This window comes from Spinacia oleracea, chromosome 5 (genome assembly GCF_020520425.1).
Source record: "Spinacia oleracea cultivar Varoflay chromosome 5, BTI_SOV_V1, whole genome shotgun sequence".
Lineage (NCBI taxonomy): Eukaryota > Viridiplantae > Streptophyta > Magnoliopsida > Caryophyllales > Amaranthaceae > Spinacia > Spinacia oleracea.
Genome location: NC_079491.1, coordinates 82,826,304 through 82,843,416, shown reverse-complemented (window position 1 = coordinate 82,843,416; position 17,113 = coordinate 82,826,304). Strand labels below are relative to the sequence as shown.

General features: G+C 37.0%; 1 protein-coding gene across 1 annotated transcript; it reads left to right on the top strand.

The window, feature by feature from the left end:
- Nucleotides 1-14,776: 14,776 nt before the first annotated feature.
- On the top strand, nt 14,777-15,379 carry LOC130461648 (uncharacterized). Its single transcript, XM_056829807.1, has one exon. The coding sequence runs from the start codon at nt 14,777-14,779 to the stop codon at nt 15,377-15,379; it is 603 nt and encodes a 200-aa protein (XP_056685785.1).
- Nucleotides 15,380-17,113: the final 1,734 nt, after the last annotated feature.

The window sequence follows — 17,113 nt, the reverse complement described above, 5'->3', positions numbered from 1 at the left end:
GTGTGCGTACAGCCCATGGGCGTGCAACGCGTAGGGTGTTTGCGTTTCGATTAGATCGTTTTGAATGTTTAATTTGAAAGTTTCAGTTTACGTAATTTTAATTAATTTTAAAATTAATAATTTGAATTAATTTCTTGGATTTTAATTTTGAATATTATAATTATAATAAATGGAATTTATTCTAATTATTTTACTAAAATTAAAATCATGAATTAATTTAAATACGACTGAAATTAAAATTAAATTTTTGGATTCAATTATAAATTTATATGAGCTTTAAATTTTAATTAAATTTGTATGTTTCCGGTTAGACTAGAAATACAATTTTATGTTTAAAATTAGTAAAGCATATGAATTTATTGGTTTGAGTGGGAGCACTTTTTAGTCATAAACTCTTGATTAGGTCTACAAATCCTTAAGGTTAAAACAACTCGATTAGAATTAATAAGGACTGAATAATTGGTAGATTATTGGTGCCCTTGATTAATTGCTGCAAATGTTTACGTGACGCATAATGTGTTTTACTAACCAGCTATGTGGGCCATTCATGATAATGAATGGGTGAATGGTATATATTGTATATGTACTGTTTTGCAGGTTATGAAGTGACTAGTATGGCCCAAATAGGATAGAAAATATGGTCTGCGTACCATTAATTTGAATGTAATTGGTCTAAAGTACCAAAGTTGTTTTTCAATTCAAATATGGTCTGCGTACCATCAAATAGTTGTAATTAGTTATAACTTATCCTATTTGAAGAAAATGGTGCCTCCCACGGAGATTTTTCAAGACGGACTTTGAAGTCAAAGCTTCAAGATGAAGTCGGGCCATACTAGATCACAAATATCTTATGCATGTTTTAAGTTATTTATTGCTTTAAATATGTCTTAAAATGCATGAGATCAAAAGCTTGATTATGTTGCATGATTAAGGATTTTAGTTCACTTAAAATCTAACCAACATAGTAAGAGCCTTAAGTTCCAAACTTAAAAAAAAAATTGAGTTAAAAGGTGCCATGCCAAAATATACACTTGCTTGGATATCCTTTACATCAATCTAGTAATAGTTTTCGCTCAGCGAGGTGTTACTTATTGGTCCTAAAGGGGCAAGGTACACAAACAATTGTGAGTACATGTTAGTTTTGGTGAAACTCAACGATATAAGTAAGGAGTCCTTTTATGTCGTGGCAAATTCGATAGGTTTACCTAATAAGTTCTTAGACGTACCTATCAACCAAGAATAGTTTCTAGACTATTAGCAAAAGGCTTTTGCTTACCTAAGATGTTCTAGGATTAAGTCGACAAACTGTGCTTAGTTCTTCAATGATTTTAGGATCTTGGAATCATTTTATTCACACCTGCCGGAACACATAACTTGAATAAAATGCTTAATAAACATTGAATTATGCATGAATGCTAGAATTTAAGTTTATTAAGAGAAACTGTGAATGGTTATTTATTTGTTTATTCTTTTCAATTGTAGTTTTTAATATGGCAAACAACAATCAAAACATCATCATGGGTTCTGAGCTTATGGTCAAGCTGAACCTGACAAATTTTCTTGAATGGGAAGCTAAGCTAGTTGAAATAGTCAAACTCAATGGACTTGAGTATGTACTATCACATCCCATGCCAAGCTACTATGCCAGAGACATGACCCCTGAGAGATTTTACGCCTGGGATGCGGATCTCAAAAAGGTTATGAGTCTCATGCTGAACAATATCCCTGATGATTGGGCTAGAAGGTTTGTAGCCTATGAACCTTTTACGCTCATCAAGAATCTGAGGGATATCTGTCGTGGAAGTACGGAGGACAGGGACCTGAACGTCCATGAGTTGATTGAATCAATGTCTGGTCTAAAGGTTAGTTCTCCCAACAGGTGTTATAGGATGGAGGTCCAAGAAACACATGTTCAGCTCCTTCGCACTAAACAGAGGGTAGGCGTCCCACTGAGGTTCCATGTGGATCTTATGTGTTCATATTTTGATCGCCTAAGTCTACTAGGAACACCAATAAGCGAAAGGATGGCAGTCTCTGTCTTGCTCAATTCACTACACAGTGGGTTTGGTCGCTTCAAGCAACAATACCTAAGTGAACCAAGAGAAGAAACAGTTGCAGAATTTATTCACCTTGTCAGAAAGGCTGAAATAGTACTGGACTGTGAAGCCAAAGATTTACTCAAGGCTAGAAAGAGACCATTCAAGAAAGGTGGAAAGTCCAAGGGCAATGCTAAATCAAAGCAGGACAAGTCCACATCAAGCTGTCTTTATTGTGATGGAATAGGCCATTACAAAAGAGAATGTCCAAAGCTAAAGGAAGATCAGAAGAACGGAACAGTCGTTCCATCTTCAGGTATTTTCGTTATAGACTGTATACTTGCTAATTCAACTTCTTGGGTATTAGATACTGGTTGTGGCTCACACTTATGTTCCAATCCACAGGGACTAAGAAGAAGTAGAAAGTTAAGCAAGGGAGAAGTCGACCTACGAGTGGGAAATGGAGCACGGATTGCTGCATTAGCTGTAGGAACTTACTATTTGTCGTTGCCCTCCGGGCTAGTTTTGGAACTGGAAGAATGTTTCCATGTTCCAAGTCTTACTAAAAACATCATTTCAGTTTCTTGCTTAGATGCTAAGGGATTTTCCTTTATAATAAAAGACAATAGTTGTTCGTTTTATTTTAAAGAGATGTTTTATGGATCTGCTAGATTAGTCAATGGACTTTATTTATTAGATCACGACAAACAAGTATATAACATAAATACCAAAAAGGCCAAAAAGGATGATTCAGATCTCACCTATCTGTGGCATTGTCGATTAGGCCATATAAACTTGAAACGCTTAGAAAGACTTCAAAGGGAAGGAATTCTAGAACCATTTGACTTAGAGGATTATGGTAAATGCGAATCATGTTTACTTGGCAAAATGACAAAGCAACCTTTCTCTAAAGTTGGAGAAAGAGCAAATGAACTATTGGGTTTAATCCATACAGATGTATGTGGACCAATGAGTACAAATGCTAGAGGTGGTTTCAGCTACTTTATCACTTTCACTGATGACTTCAGTAGGTATGGTTATGTCTACCTAATGAAGCATAAGTCTGAATCCTTTGACAAATTCAAGGAATTTCAGAGTGAAGTAGAGAATCAATTAGGCAAGAAGATTAAGGCACTGCGGTCTGATAGAGGCGGTGAATATCTGAGCTATGAATTTGATGACCATCTGAAAGAATGTGGAATTCTATCAGAATTGACTCCTCCTGGAACACCACAATGGAACGGTGTGTCAGAACGGAGGAACAGAACCTTGCTAGACATGGTCAGGTCAATGATGGGTCAGGCCGAACTTCCATTAGAATTTTGGGGACATGCACTAAATACAGCTGCACTCACTATAAATAGAGCTCCGTCTAAAGCTGTCGAAAAGACTCCATACGAATTATGGTTTGGAAAGCCTCCAAATGTGTCTTTTCTTAAGATTTGGGGATGTGAAGTATACGTCAAACGATTAATTTCAGACAAACTTCATCCAAAGTCTGACAAATGTATCCTTGTGGGCTATCCAAAGGAAACAAAGGGGTATTACTTCTACAATACATCTGAGAACAAAGTGTTTGTTGCTCGAGATGGTGTCTTTTTGGAGAAAGATCACATTTCCAAAATGACAAGTGGGAGAAAAGTAGACCTCGAAGAAATTCGAGTCGAACAACAAACTCTAGAGAATGCTCAAGATGACATTCAGGATGAAACTCAGAGATCTTTAGAAGAATCTGGTGAGAATCATGGTCAATCTAGAAATGTTACCCCGCGTAGATCGCAAAGATATAGATCTCAACCGGAAAGGTACTTAGGTATTTTGACGAACGAGAGCTATGATGTTCTATTACTTGAAAGTGATGAACCTGCGACTTACAAGCAAGCTATGACGAGCCCTAGCTCCAAGCAGTGGCAAGAAGCCATGCAATCTGAATTAGACTCCATGTCTGAAAACCAAGTATGGGATTTGGTCGATTTGCCAGATGGCTACCAAGCCATTGGAAGCAAATGGGTTTTCAAACTGAAAAAGGACAAGGATGGGAAACTTGAAGTTTTCAAAGCTAGATTGGTTGCAAAAGGTTACAGGCAAGTCCACGGTGTGGATTACGATGAAACCTTTTCACCAGTTGCAATGCTAAAGTCTATTCGAATAATGTTAGCAATCGCTGCATATTACGATTACGAAATATGGCAGATGGATGTCAAAACTGCTTTCTTAAACGGCGTTTTAACAGAAACTGTGTTTATGACACAGCCTGAAGGTTTTGAGGATCCAAAGAATGCTAAAAAGGTATGCAAGCTAAAGAAGTCAATCTACGGATTGAAGCAGGCATCCAGGAGCTGGAATATACGTTTTGATGAAGCAGTCAGTGACTTTGGTTTCATCAAGAACGCGGACGAATCTTGTGTATACAAGAAGGTCAGTGGGAGCAAAATTGCTTTCCTAGTATTATATGTCGACGACATATTGCTTATCGGAAATGACATTCCTATGTTGAACTCTGTCAAGATTTGGCTTGGGAAATGTTTTTCGATGAAGGATCTAGGAAAAGCACAGTACATATTGGGCATCAAGATTTACAGAGATAGATCTAAAAAGATGATTGGACTTAGTCAAAGCACTTATATCAATAAAGTGCTTGATAGGTTCAAGATGGCGGACTCCAAGCGAGGCTACCTACCCATGTCTCATGGAATGACTCTAAGCAAGACTCAGTGCCCAAAAACACTTGATGAGCGTAGACGAATGAATGGGATTCCATATGCATCATTGATTGGTTCAATAATGTATGCTATGATATGTACACGCCCGGATGTTGCGTACGCACTCAGTGCTACGAGCAGATACCAGTCAGACCCAGGAGAGGCGCATTGGACTGCTGCCAAGAATATTCTGAAGTACCTGAAAAGGCACAAAGATGACTTCCTGGTCTATGGTGGAGATGATGAATTAATTGTTAAAGGCTATACGGACGCAAGTTTCCAAACCGACAAAGATGATTTCAGATCACAGTCTGGGTTTGTCTTCTGCCTCAACGGAGGAGCAGTAAGCTGGAAAAGTGCTAAGCAAAGCACCATTGCGGATTCTACAACTGAAGCGGAGTACATTGCTGCACATGAAGCAGCAAAGGAAGCTATATGGCTAAGGAAGTTCATAGGAGAACTTGGTGTAGTCCCCTCCATTAAAGGACCAATAGCCCTGTATTGTGATAATAACGGAGCTATTGCACAGGCAAAAGAGCCTAGACACCACCAGAGAGTCAAGCATGTACTTCGTAGATTTCACCTTCTACGAGAGTTCGTTGAAAGAAAAGAAGTCGAGATAAGCAAAATTGGAACTGATGACAATATATCAGATCCATTAACTAAACCTCTGCCGCAAGCGAAGCACAACTCGCACACTGCAGCTATGGGAATCAAGCATATTGGAGAATGGCTTTGATGTCTCTGTTTAATGTTTTAAAGTTTTAGAGTTTAAATCTTTGTAAAACATTATTGGTTAATCATTCACAATAAATGAAAGGAATTCATTTTTCCATTTAATTTGTGGTTTATTAAATGATGAGTCCCTTCAACTTGACGATATATTCAAGATAGACTGTCAGGACCAGTCCTGTGACTAAGAAATGTCTATCAAGTGAACTTGAATGTCAAAGGTTGAAAATGGTCCCTAATCGGAGCTTTCTATAAAATTGGACGCATAGAAAACGTTAGACGATTAGAATGCAAGATGACTAGTAGTTCTGTTTCTTGAACTATGTGGACATGGCAATGTCATAATCATTTGCATAGATACTTACTTTGGGAAGACTAGTATCGGACAAGACCTATGAAACTTTACTGTAAGAGATGAAAGTCTGTCATAAGTAAATTTCATTAAATTATTAGACACTAAATCCTCAATACCTGAGTGATTTGAGATTACTTGTTTGAGAACTGGTTGCTTTGACGTTGACCAACCGTCGCACCGTAAAAGGAGGCTATAAAGGCAACGCTCAGGTAATCACCTATCAAACGAAGTCTAATCTCAAGATCGCAAGATTGGGATTGTCCTCCCATAAATCGGGATGAGATGCTTAAAAGTTGTACAAGGCCACTCGGAGAGCTAGAAACTGTGAAATGCATGGCCGTGCTCGGATGAATCATAGGCTATGATTATCTGTTTATTTGATCAGTTGAACTCTGAAACCGAGGAACACCTCTGGACATAATAAGGATGACAACTCTTACCTTATGTTCAAGAGCAAGCATCGAGCGACAAAGGAATTAGGAAATGCACACTTGTCCCTAAGGACAAGTGGGAGACTGAAGGAAATAATGCCCTTGGTCCAAGTATGCATTCTATGTTAAGTCTAATAAATGCGGTTCAGTATTAATTAACAAGTTAATAATTCAGTGAGATCAAGTGAGCTGAATGCCTAGCTAGAGGCCGCTTCAGTTCAAGTGGAATTAATGATATTAATCCACAGCTTACTCTTGACTGAACCCGTAGGGTCACACAAATAGTACGTAAACGGATCAAGTATTTAATGGCATTAAATACTCCATCTATGAATATTCGGAACCGACGGATCTTGGTTTCAGTGGGAGCTAAGATCGTCACAGGCAAGAAATGAATACTCCGGAAACGATGATATTGCCGGAAACGGAAATATGGATCGCATCGGAAATATGAATATTATCCAAGTCGTAGATGTTGCCGGAAACGGAAACATGGTACGTATCGGAAAATATTATTGGAAATGGAAATATTACCAGAATCGGAAATATTGCCGGAAACGGAAATATTGTCAGAATCGGAAATATTACCGGAATCGGAAAATAATTCCGGAAACGGAAATATTAAATATTTGTTCGAAACGGAAATTAATTCCGGAATCGGAAATATTAAATATTGTTCGTATCGGAAATAGATTCCGGAAATGGAAATTTAATCGGAAGCGTATCGTACGAATTAGCATCGGACGAGGCCTGCCGGACGAAGGCCCAGCACGAAGCCAGGCCATCGCCCAGCAAGCACGCACGCCACAGCCCAGCGCGCACAAGGCCGCGCATGCGTGGGCCGTGCTGCGCGGGCTGCTGCTCGCACGCGCATGGGCAGCCCTTGTGGCTGCCGTGTGTGTGTGAGTTTCAGCTCATGCGAGATTCCTGAATCTGCAAGAGTCAGTGTATGATTAAATGTCTATTCCTATTGGATAAATTGATTAAGTAGAATTCATGTAGAATTCTAATTCCAATTAATTCGCATCCTACTAGGATTACGATTCCTTTTCCATAACTCTATAAATAAAGGCCTAGGGCTCATAATTTATACACAAGTTTTCAAGTATTCAAAAGTGAGTTTTTTGAGAGAAAATCAAACACACATCTTGCTCAAAAGTGCCGAATTTTCTGAGTACCTTAAGGGCGATTCTAGTTGGTCAATCTTAAGGCGGATCCGGACGTGCTGTGGACTTTCTACGGAGGGACGACACTTGGAGTCCTAAAAGACTTGTTCTTGTTCGGTTCGGGCGCAGCTAGGGAAGGCACGCAACAAAGAGTATGCATCTAATTATGCTATATGATTATGTGTAAATAATATGTTTCCTGGGTTAATGGTTGTTTCCGCATGATCTATGTATATGTCATATGTATCATAACCTAACACCAAGTACCAAGTACCAAGTACCAAGTACCAAGTACCAAGTACCAAGTACCAAGTACCAAGGCCCAAGGCCCAAGGCCCAAGGCCCAAGGCCCACGGCCCACGGCCCACGGCCCGCGGCCCGCGCCCGGCCCGGCGCGCGCGCGCGTGTGTGTGATGTGTCCACCCATACCATTCTCACACTTTCTTAAACAAGAGTTACACTCATTCCCCAATTAATAAACAAGAGGAATATGAAGAGTTTTTCCAATGTGGGACTCTTGAATTTTCACTCACCCTTTTTTCCTTTGTGTTTCCCAATGAGAATTTCCAACAGATTTGAACCTAGTAAAGTTCTTATTGTTAAAGAGTTGTTTGTTTTATCAAGCATATTGACTCAACCAGTAAATGACCATTTCATTCAAATAAACAAACAAACATTGTTTTTGTTCTTCTTGAATGTGAGTATTTCTGTGTTTGAAAACAGAATTTTAGGTATCCTGATTATGAAACAAAATAGCCATTATGTTCCGGCCTTGAAAGGACTTAAAACAAACTAGATGATCTACAACTAATGTAGCATTGCCATGGTTCATTTCCCACTTGTAGGTCATTAGTGTATCCTAGCTTCCATTGTTTGAGCTATTACCGAAGTAAGAACCTCAAGCGGTATATGATACCAAGGAAGTTTGACTGATAGGTTACTTTTTCTTTAAACATAAACGTATAGCTAGAAACAGAATCGTAAATTCCTTTCATTTGTTCCTTGTTTTTCCTATTTCTTGTACCCTTTCTTATAGTCTTAAGAATTGAATTCTTTAGTGTTGACTTTTATACTTTGTTAGACATGTCCAATGTCACTCCAACAAAGTTCTTACCATTTTATTTATGTTGAATAATATGTTTCAACTAGATGATCTTTCAAGAAGCTTTTAAAGTTCTTTAAGCATTGATCTATTCGAATGTCTAGGGACTAGACTCATTTGAGAATTAAATGGAAAAGGATGTTAGGTTGTTAACCATTGGTAAAGCTGAGCGTTTAAACTCAATGCTTTATGATCTCAAAACTACATTGTATTTTGAATTCACAAGCACCAATCGGTTTCCCATTTGACTTTGATACTCGAAAACAACCATAAAAGTCGCTAAAGAAACGTACATTTTAAATTGCTCATTCTCTCTCATTTTCGTGAATCGTTCTTGGATTCACTACCAATCGAGGAAATTTACTGTTACCTTTCTAAAAGGATTTACTTCAGTGCAAGATATTTAATTATCTACAATAATTAAAACATACATTGAAGCATGAAAAGTCTAAACATTTATCATGAGTAATAACTTGAAAATTAAAGCAATCATGCAATTTAAACAAGTCATTGGCATTTTATTCGAATCTATTGTTCTGGCAGGTGTGAATAAAATGATTCCAAGATCCTTAAAATCATTGAAGAATTAAGCACATTATGTATTTAGACTCAATTCTAAAATATTTTAGGTAAGCAAAGCCTTTGCTAATAGTCTAGCTAGAAACTACTCTTGGTTGATAGGTACGTCTAAGAACTTATTAGGTAAATCTATCCCGTTTGCCACGATAAAAGGACTCCTTACTTATATCGTTGAGTTTCACCAAAACTAACATGTACTCACAATTATTTGTGTACCTTACCCCTTTATAATCAATAAGTAACACCTCGCTATGGTGGAAAACTATTACTAAGATTGATGTAAAGGTTATCCAAGTAAGTGTTATTTTGGCATGGCACCTTTTAACTCAATTTTAAAGTTCGGAACTTAAGGCTCTTACTATGTTGGTTAGATTTTAAGTGAACTAAAATCCTTAATCATGCAACATAATCAAGCTATAATCTTATACATAATTAAGACATATTTAAAGCAATAAATAACTTAAAACATGCATAAGATATAAATGTGATCTAGTATGGCCCGACTTCATCTTGAAGCTTCAACTTCAAAGTCCGTCTTGAAAATGGATTGGAAACTCCGTCTTGAATTTCACCATGAGAGGCGCCATTTTCTTCAAATATGATAAGCTATAATTAAACTAATTACAACTATTTGATGGTACGCAGACCATATTTAAAAGCAATAAAATTTGGTACTTTAGACCAATATTACATTCAAATTAATGGTGCGCATACCATATTTTCTATCCTATTTGGGCCATACTAGTCACTTTCCAATAACCTACAAAACAATACATATACAATATATACCATTCACCCATTCATTATCATGAATGGCCCACATAGCTGGTTCGTAGAACATGTTATGCATCACATAAATATTTGCAGCAATTAATCAAGGGCACCAATAATCTACCAATTATTTAGTCCTTATTAATTCTAATCAAGTTGTTTGACCTTAAAGGAATGTAGACCTAATCAAGAGTTTATGACTAAAATGCTCCCACTTAAACCAATAAATTCACATGCTTTACTAATTTTAAACATAAAAATGTATTTCCTAGTCTAACCGGAAACATACAAATTTAATTAAAATTTAAAGCTCATATAAACTTATAATTGAATCCATTTAATTTATTTTCAGTTGAATTAAAATGAATTTAAATTAATTCAAGGTTTTAATTTTAGTAAAATAATTAGTAAAAATTAAATTTATGATAATAAGATTATTGAAAATTAAATTCCGAGAAAACAATTTAAATTACGAACTTTAAAATTAATTAAAATCGTTTCCGAACTGAAAATTTAAAATTAAAATCAAAACGAATCAATCATAACAAGACGAGGCACTTGGGCTTGCGCCCAAGCCTCGTCGAGTGCACGAGGCAGCATCGCCCCTCGAATGATCGTATAGCACCACGCGAACAGGCCACACGCAACGCAGCAAGCCCAGGCCACGCTGCGTGCAGCCCGCTCCCTCGACGCGTCGGCTTGCTTCGCTGGGCGCGGAAGCGCGCGTTGTGGCGCAGCTCGCTTGCTGCCCATACGCGACTGCTCGCTTGGCTTGCGCCAACGCCCATCGCTCTCTCCCCCTCGCCCACGCTGCGCACAACACTCGACACAAGGGCATCGTGCTTCCTTGTGCTCGTGTGCCATGGCCATTGCTCGCTGCATTGTACCGCATGGGCGACGAGCTCCCTTGCTCGTCGTCGCATGCCCGCACTATACAACACCCCTTAAGGGTAACACGTAGCGTCCATTGCTTTGTGCGTGCAAGTTTTATGAGCGAATTGCATAAAATTAAAACTTTTATTTAAAAAATTAATGACAAATTAATAAATCATATTAATTTCATAGTTTTAGGGAGAAAAATCGAAAATTTATTAATCAATTAATTTCCGCTTATCATGGATTCAAATCTAGGTCATAAAAATCTAAAATTTATCATAAATTAACAATTTTTATGTGGTTTTTAATCATGGATACCTAATTAAATCGTTAATTAATTATGAAAATCAAATCAATTCTAAAGTATTCGAATTTCAACAAATTAATTACAATTACAAATTAGGTTGTATAAATAACAAGCTTAGGCATTCAAATTTGTTAAACATATACAGTAGGTCAATCAAAAATTCCAGATTTAACAACAAGAATCGCAAATATTCAATTTAACATCTTAAAATTACAAACTTTTGCGTTCGAAAAACTAAAACCTCCGAAAAGTCATAGTTAAGCTTCGAATTTGGGAATTTTTGGTTCGGCCGAAAAATAGTACTTTTGTCCAAATTTTAGAATGCCTTTTACATGCGGAATTGACACAAAAATCACTCGATTTCGTTGAGTAACGAAGAAACTGCAGAAAAAACTGCGTACATATAATTAAATAAACACAATTTGCAAATAATTAAGAATTACGAAAATTAATCACCCCTTTTAATTCTTTGCAAATTTGTAAAATTTAACCATGTTAAGAAATTATTATGGAATTAATTAGAGGCTCTGATACCACTGTTAGGTTATGATACATATAATTGAATATAAATCATGCGGAAAAACCATAAAAGCCAGGATTCCAAATTAATTGCCACATACCAATTAGCATAATTAGGATGCATACTCTTTGTAGCGTGCCCTCCCTTGCTGCGCCCAAACCGAACAAGAACAAGTCTTTAGGACTCCAAGTGTCGTCCCTCCGTAGAAAGTCCACAGCACGTCCGGATCCGCCTTAAGATTGACCAACTAGAATCGCCCTTATGGTACTAAAATATTCGGCTATAATGGGCAAGTGTATGACTGAATTTTTGCTCAAATTCTTACCTTTGAATACTTCAAACTCGTTATAAATTATGAGCCTTGATCTCATATTTATAGGCCATGGAATAAGCAATCGAATCCTACTAGGATACGAATTAATTAAATTAGAATCCTAGCAGAACTCTTATTCAATTAATTTATCTTTTAGGATTAGGAATTTAATCATAAAACGAATCTTATACGTTTTAGGTTCCGTATGGAAGCACAAACACTACACGAGCATGACCCGGAAGCGTGCCGGCCATGCCCGCGCACAACCCACAAGGCCGCTCGGCCCACGCGAGCTACAAGCCCACGCGAGCGCAGCAGCATTGCTCGCAGCCCACTGCTCGCAGCTGCGCGCGCAGCCACGGCCTGCTGGGCCTGGCCTTGCGCTGGGCCTGGCATGGCCTTGGTTGTTCGTGTGGCGCTGGCTTGCTAGACGCGGGCCTGGCTTCGTGCTGGGCCTTTGTCTAGCAAGCTCGTCCTATGCTAATTCGTACGATGCGCTTCCGATTAATTTCCCGATTCCGGAATTCATTTCCGATACGAACAATATTTAACATTTCCGATTCCGGAATTAATTTCCGTTTCGAACAAATATTTAATATTTCCGTTTCCAGAATTATTTTCCGATTCCGATAATATTTCCGATTCTGGCAATATTTCCGTTTCCGGCAAAATTTCCGATTCCGACAGTATTTCCATTTCCGATAATATTTTCCGACACGTACCATGTTTCCGTTTCCGGCAACATCTACGACTTGGATAATATTTATTTCTCCGATACGATCCATATTTCTGTTTCCGGCAATATCATCGTTTCCGGAGTATTCATTTACTTGCCTTTGACGATCCCAGCTCCCACTGAAACCAAGATCTGTCGATTTCGAATATGCATTAGATAGAGTATTTAATGCAATTAAATACTTGATCCGTTTACATACTATTTGTGTGACCCTACGGGTTCAGTCAAGAGTAAGCTGTGGATTAATCCACTTGAACTGAAGCGGCCACTAGCTAGGCATTCAGTTCACTTGATCTCACTGAATTAATAACTTGCATAATTGATACTGAACCGTATTTATTAGACTTATCATTAAATGCATACTTGGACCAAGGGCACTATTTCCTTCACCAATAGCTCCTAAAGATCAAGATAAGACCACTTTTACTTGTCCTTTTTGTACATTTGCATTTAGGAGAATGCCTTTGGATTGTGCAATGCCTCTAGAACTTTTCAAAGATGCATGATGAGTATTTTTTCTGATTTAATTGAAAAAGATATGGAAGTGTTTATGGATGATTTTACTGTATTTGGTGATTCATTTGATAGATGCCTTCATAGTCTGTCTCGAGTTCTGAAAAGATGTGTTGAAACTAACCTTGTGTTGAATTTTGAAAAATGTCATTTCATGGTTGAACAAGGTGTAGTTCTTGGACATATTATAAGTGCTAAAGGATTAGAGGTTGACAAAGCTAAAATTGATGTCATTAGTTCATTACCTTATCCTACTTGTGTTCATGAAATTAGGTCATTTTTAGGGCATGCTTGCTTTTACAGACGTTTTATTAAAAATTTCTCTAAAATTGCATCGCCTTTATGTGTTTTACTTGGTAAGGATGGTGCTTTTGACTTTAATGATAAATGCAAGAAAGCTTTTGATGATCTGAAAGATAAACTAACCTCTGCTCCTATTATTAGACCACCTTATTGGTCATTGCCTTTCGAAATCATGTGTAATGCTAGTGATAAGACAATACGTGCTGCTTTAGGTCAAAAGAAAGATAAATAGTCTTACGTGATCCATTATGCTTCTAAATCACTTGATCCTGCCCAATGCAATTACACTGTGACTGAAAAAGAAATGTATGCTGTTGTTTTTTCTTTGGAAAAGTTTAGACCTTATTTGCTTGGCACTGATGTGATTATATATTCTGATCACACAGCTCTTAAATTTTTGTTGAAAAGGAAAGAGTCAAAACCTAGATTGCTTAGATGGATGCTTTTGTTGCAAGAATTTGACCTTGAAATTAGGGATAAAAATGGTGTAGAGAATCCGGTTGCTGACCACTTAAGTAGGATTGTTCCTAGAGATGATTGGCCGTTAATGACCGAGTTCTTTCCTGATGAACAACTACTTTCTTTATGCCGTATTGATACTCCTTGGTATGCTGACATGGTGAATTACTTAGTGACTAGAACAATTCCCTCCTACATTGTCTAGAGCTCAAAAGGAAAAGATTAAATCTGAATCAAAGTATTATTTTTGGGATGTCCTATACCTTTGGAAATGTTGTGCAGATCAACTCATGCGCAGGTGTGTCGATAAATCTGAATTCACTTCTATTCTCAATTTTTGTCATTCTTTGGAAGCTGGGGGACATTTTGGTCCTCAAAGGACTGCATATAAAGTCCTTCAGTGTGGTTTTTATTGGCCTACGTTGTTTAAAGATGCTTATATTTTTGTTAAGTCTTGTGAACCATGTCAGAACACAGGTAATATCTCTAACAGAAATGAAATGCCACAACATGGAATTATAGTCTGTGAAATATTTGATGTTTGGGGCATTGATTTTATGGGTCCCTTCCCCTCATCCTTTGGTAATCTTTACATTGTTCTTGTTGTGGACTATGTGTCTAAATGGGTGGAGGCTATTGCCACCATAACTGATGATGCTAAGACCGTTGTCAAATTTGTTAAGAGTTACACTTTTAATAGGTTCGGCATGCCAAAGGCCATAATTAGTGATAGAGGAACTCATTTTTGCAATAAAACTTTTGGTGCTCTTCTTGAGAAATTTCATGTGACACATAGAGTAGCAACTGCTAATCACCCTCAAACAAACGGTCAAACTGAGTTGTCTAATCGGGAAATCAAATAGATATTAGAAAAAATGGTGAGCCCTAATAGGAAGGACTGGAGCCTTAGGCTAGATGACGCATTATGGGCCTATAGGACAGCTTACAAAACGCCTTTAGGGATGTCACCATATCGACTTGTTTTTTGGAAAGGTTGTCATTTACCTGTGGAAATCAAGCATAAGTCTTATTGGGCTGTTAAGCAATGTAATATGGATTATGATTTGGCTGGGCAGCAGAGAAAACTTAGTTTGCAAGAGCTTGAAGAAACCAGATTAGAGCCTTATGAAAATGCTCAGATTTACAAAGACAAGACTAAGGCATTTCATGATAAAAGGATAGTCAAAACTACTTTTTCTATAGGACAAAAAGTTCTTTTATACAATGCTCGTTTGAAATTATTCCCTGGCAAACTTCGATCTAGATGGCCTGGTCCCTTTGTTATTACTAATATATTTGATCATGGTGCAGTTGAGATTAAAAGTGTGGATTCTGGTAAAGTATTCAAGGTGAATGGTCACAGATTAAAAGCATTCTATGAGTATGAACAATCAGGGATGATTGAAGAAATAAAGCTTTCAAAAGACCGAAGAATGTTCTACGTCGAGCCAACGACGGGAAATACCGACCTAGGATAATAAGCCCATGAGCTTGGTCTTTCTTTTTGTATCATTGCCAACCCAAAAGAAGTAAAGTAATTGAATTGATTGACTGGTGGATAGATGCTCGAAAGAGTTCGAAGGTATGGAAACTATCATCACGTAGTAAATCAACAAAGCCTAAAGTAATATCTCTTTCTCCTTGAAGCTTACCTACTACGGTACCAGAGTGAATATGATCTCCACCAGATAGACGTAACGCTTTCGCTAGTACACGGAAGTGCATACCATGATTCTTATGTCTATCAATAACTGCGTGCATTGCACGGTGGATGTGAAGAAGTAGACCAGCGTACCGGAATCCCTTGAGTTTTCCAAATTTGTCCATAATTTTATTTAAGTTTTAGTACAAGTAATAATATGAATTGTGAATCACTAAACTGAGTACTCCTTATTCAAAAATATTTATTTGTATGTTTATCATATATATCACAAGACAAGCAACCTACCCAATTTATTGTATAAATTTTCGGAATCAATGGTTGGACTATGCAAACTATAAATACCTTTTCTTGGATAAAAGAACAGATTACTCGATCCATTTCCATATCACTTATGAACATAAAGACCCAAGGTATGGAACCCTAAAAAGAGACTGGCCCAACTTAAATGGGATATAATAGCTTCTTTATGGTTGGATAGATAAATGTTTAGATTTTTGTGATTATTTTTTAATAGGGCTTACTGAATACCAAAAACTTATTATGCGAAATCCTATTTTTTTAGAACGAGTTGAGAACGTCGGCATTATTGGTGGAGAAGAAGCAATAAATTGGGGTTTATCATGCCCAATGCTACGCGCTTCCGGAATACAATGGGACCTGCGTAAAGTTGATCATTATGAGTGTTACGACGAATTTGATTGGGAAGTCCATCATCAATTCTTTCATTTTGATAGGTTTTGTGATTCCATGGATTATATTTATTTGCACAAATACCTCGACGATTCCCGCTCGTACAAATTGACTTATTATACTCCTGAGTATGAAACCCTAGATACTGATATCTTGGCAGCCCGAAAACTAGCGGTTCGCCCTGTCAATCCCCCAGGACCCAAATAACTCAATTTTCTCCCATGAACTATTTGTGTCAATGGCCTAGTTCGATCCAAAACTTGAGATAATGGGTGTAATCCAAAAAAAGATTCAAAAGTCGTTGTTAATGGAGTTGAAGTTACCAAATTCTGAGGAGTCGGTATTATAGTTTTTAGCGGATAAAACCTAATTTAGGTTTAATGGTGCATCCCAATAGGGGACGACCATACTTGTTCAATTTATCTCTCTCAACTTGGATACCGTGAGTAAATAATAAGTAAATAAAGGGAACCTTTTGAAGCCTATGAAGTAGAAAGATAAAAAGAATTTCACTATTATTTCTATTTATTTAAGTTATTTCGAAAAAATATTTAAGATTTAATGGATCAAAATTGTACTAAAAAAGAAAAAGACTATGAATCATAAAATAAAAAAAATTAAATATTTTCATTAATTTATTCTGTAATTTATTACAAATAATAATAATATTATAATTAACTCATTTTATGAAAAATTATTTGATTGTCTTCCATTCCAAACAAAAACATATAAAAAATTTCTATATTTATTAATTATCTATTTTTTATAGATAATAATAAATAATATTTGTTACTTTACTTTACCTGTTTATATAACATACTTTTCGTACAATTTTCTTTACTATACCTGTTGCTGTGGA

Coding starts and splice junctions, on each gene's coding strand:
- LOC130461648 (XM_056829807.1), top strand. CDS start 14,777: ATGGTGAGCCCTAATAGGAAGGACTGGAGCCTTAGGCTAGATGACGCA.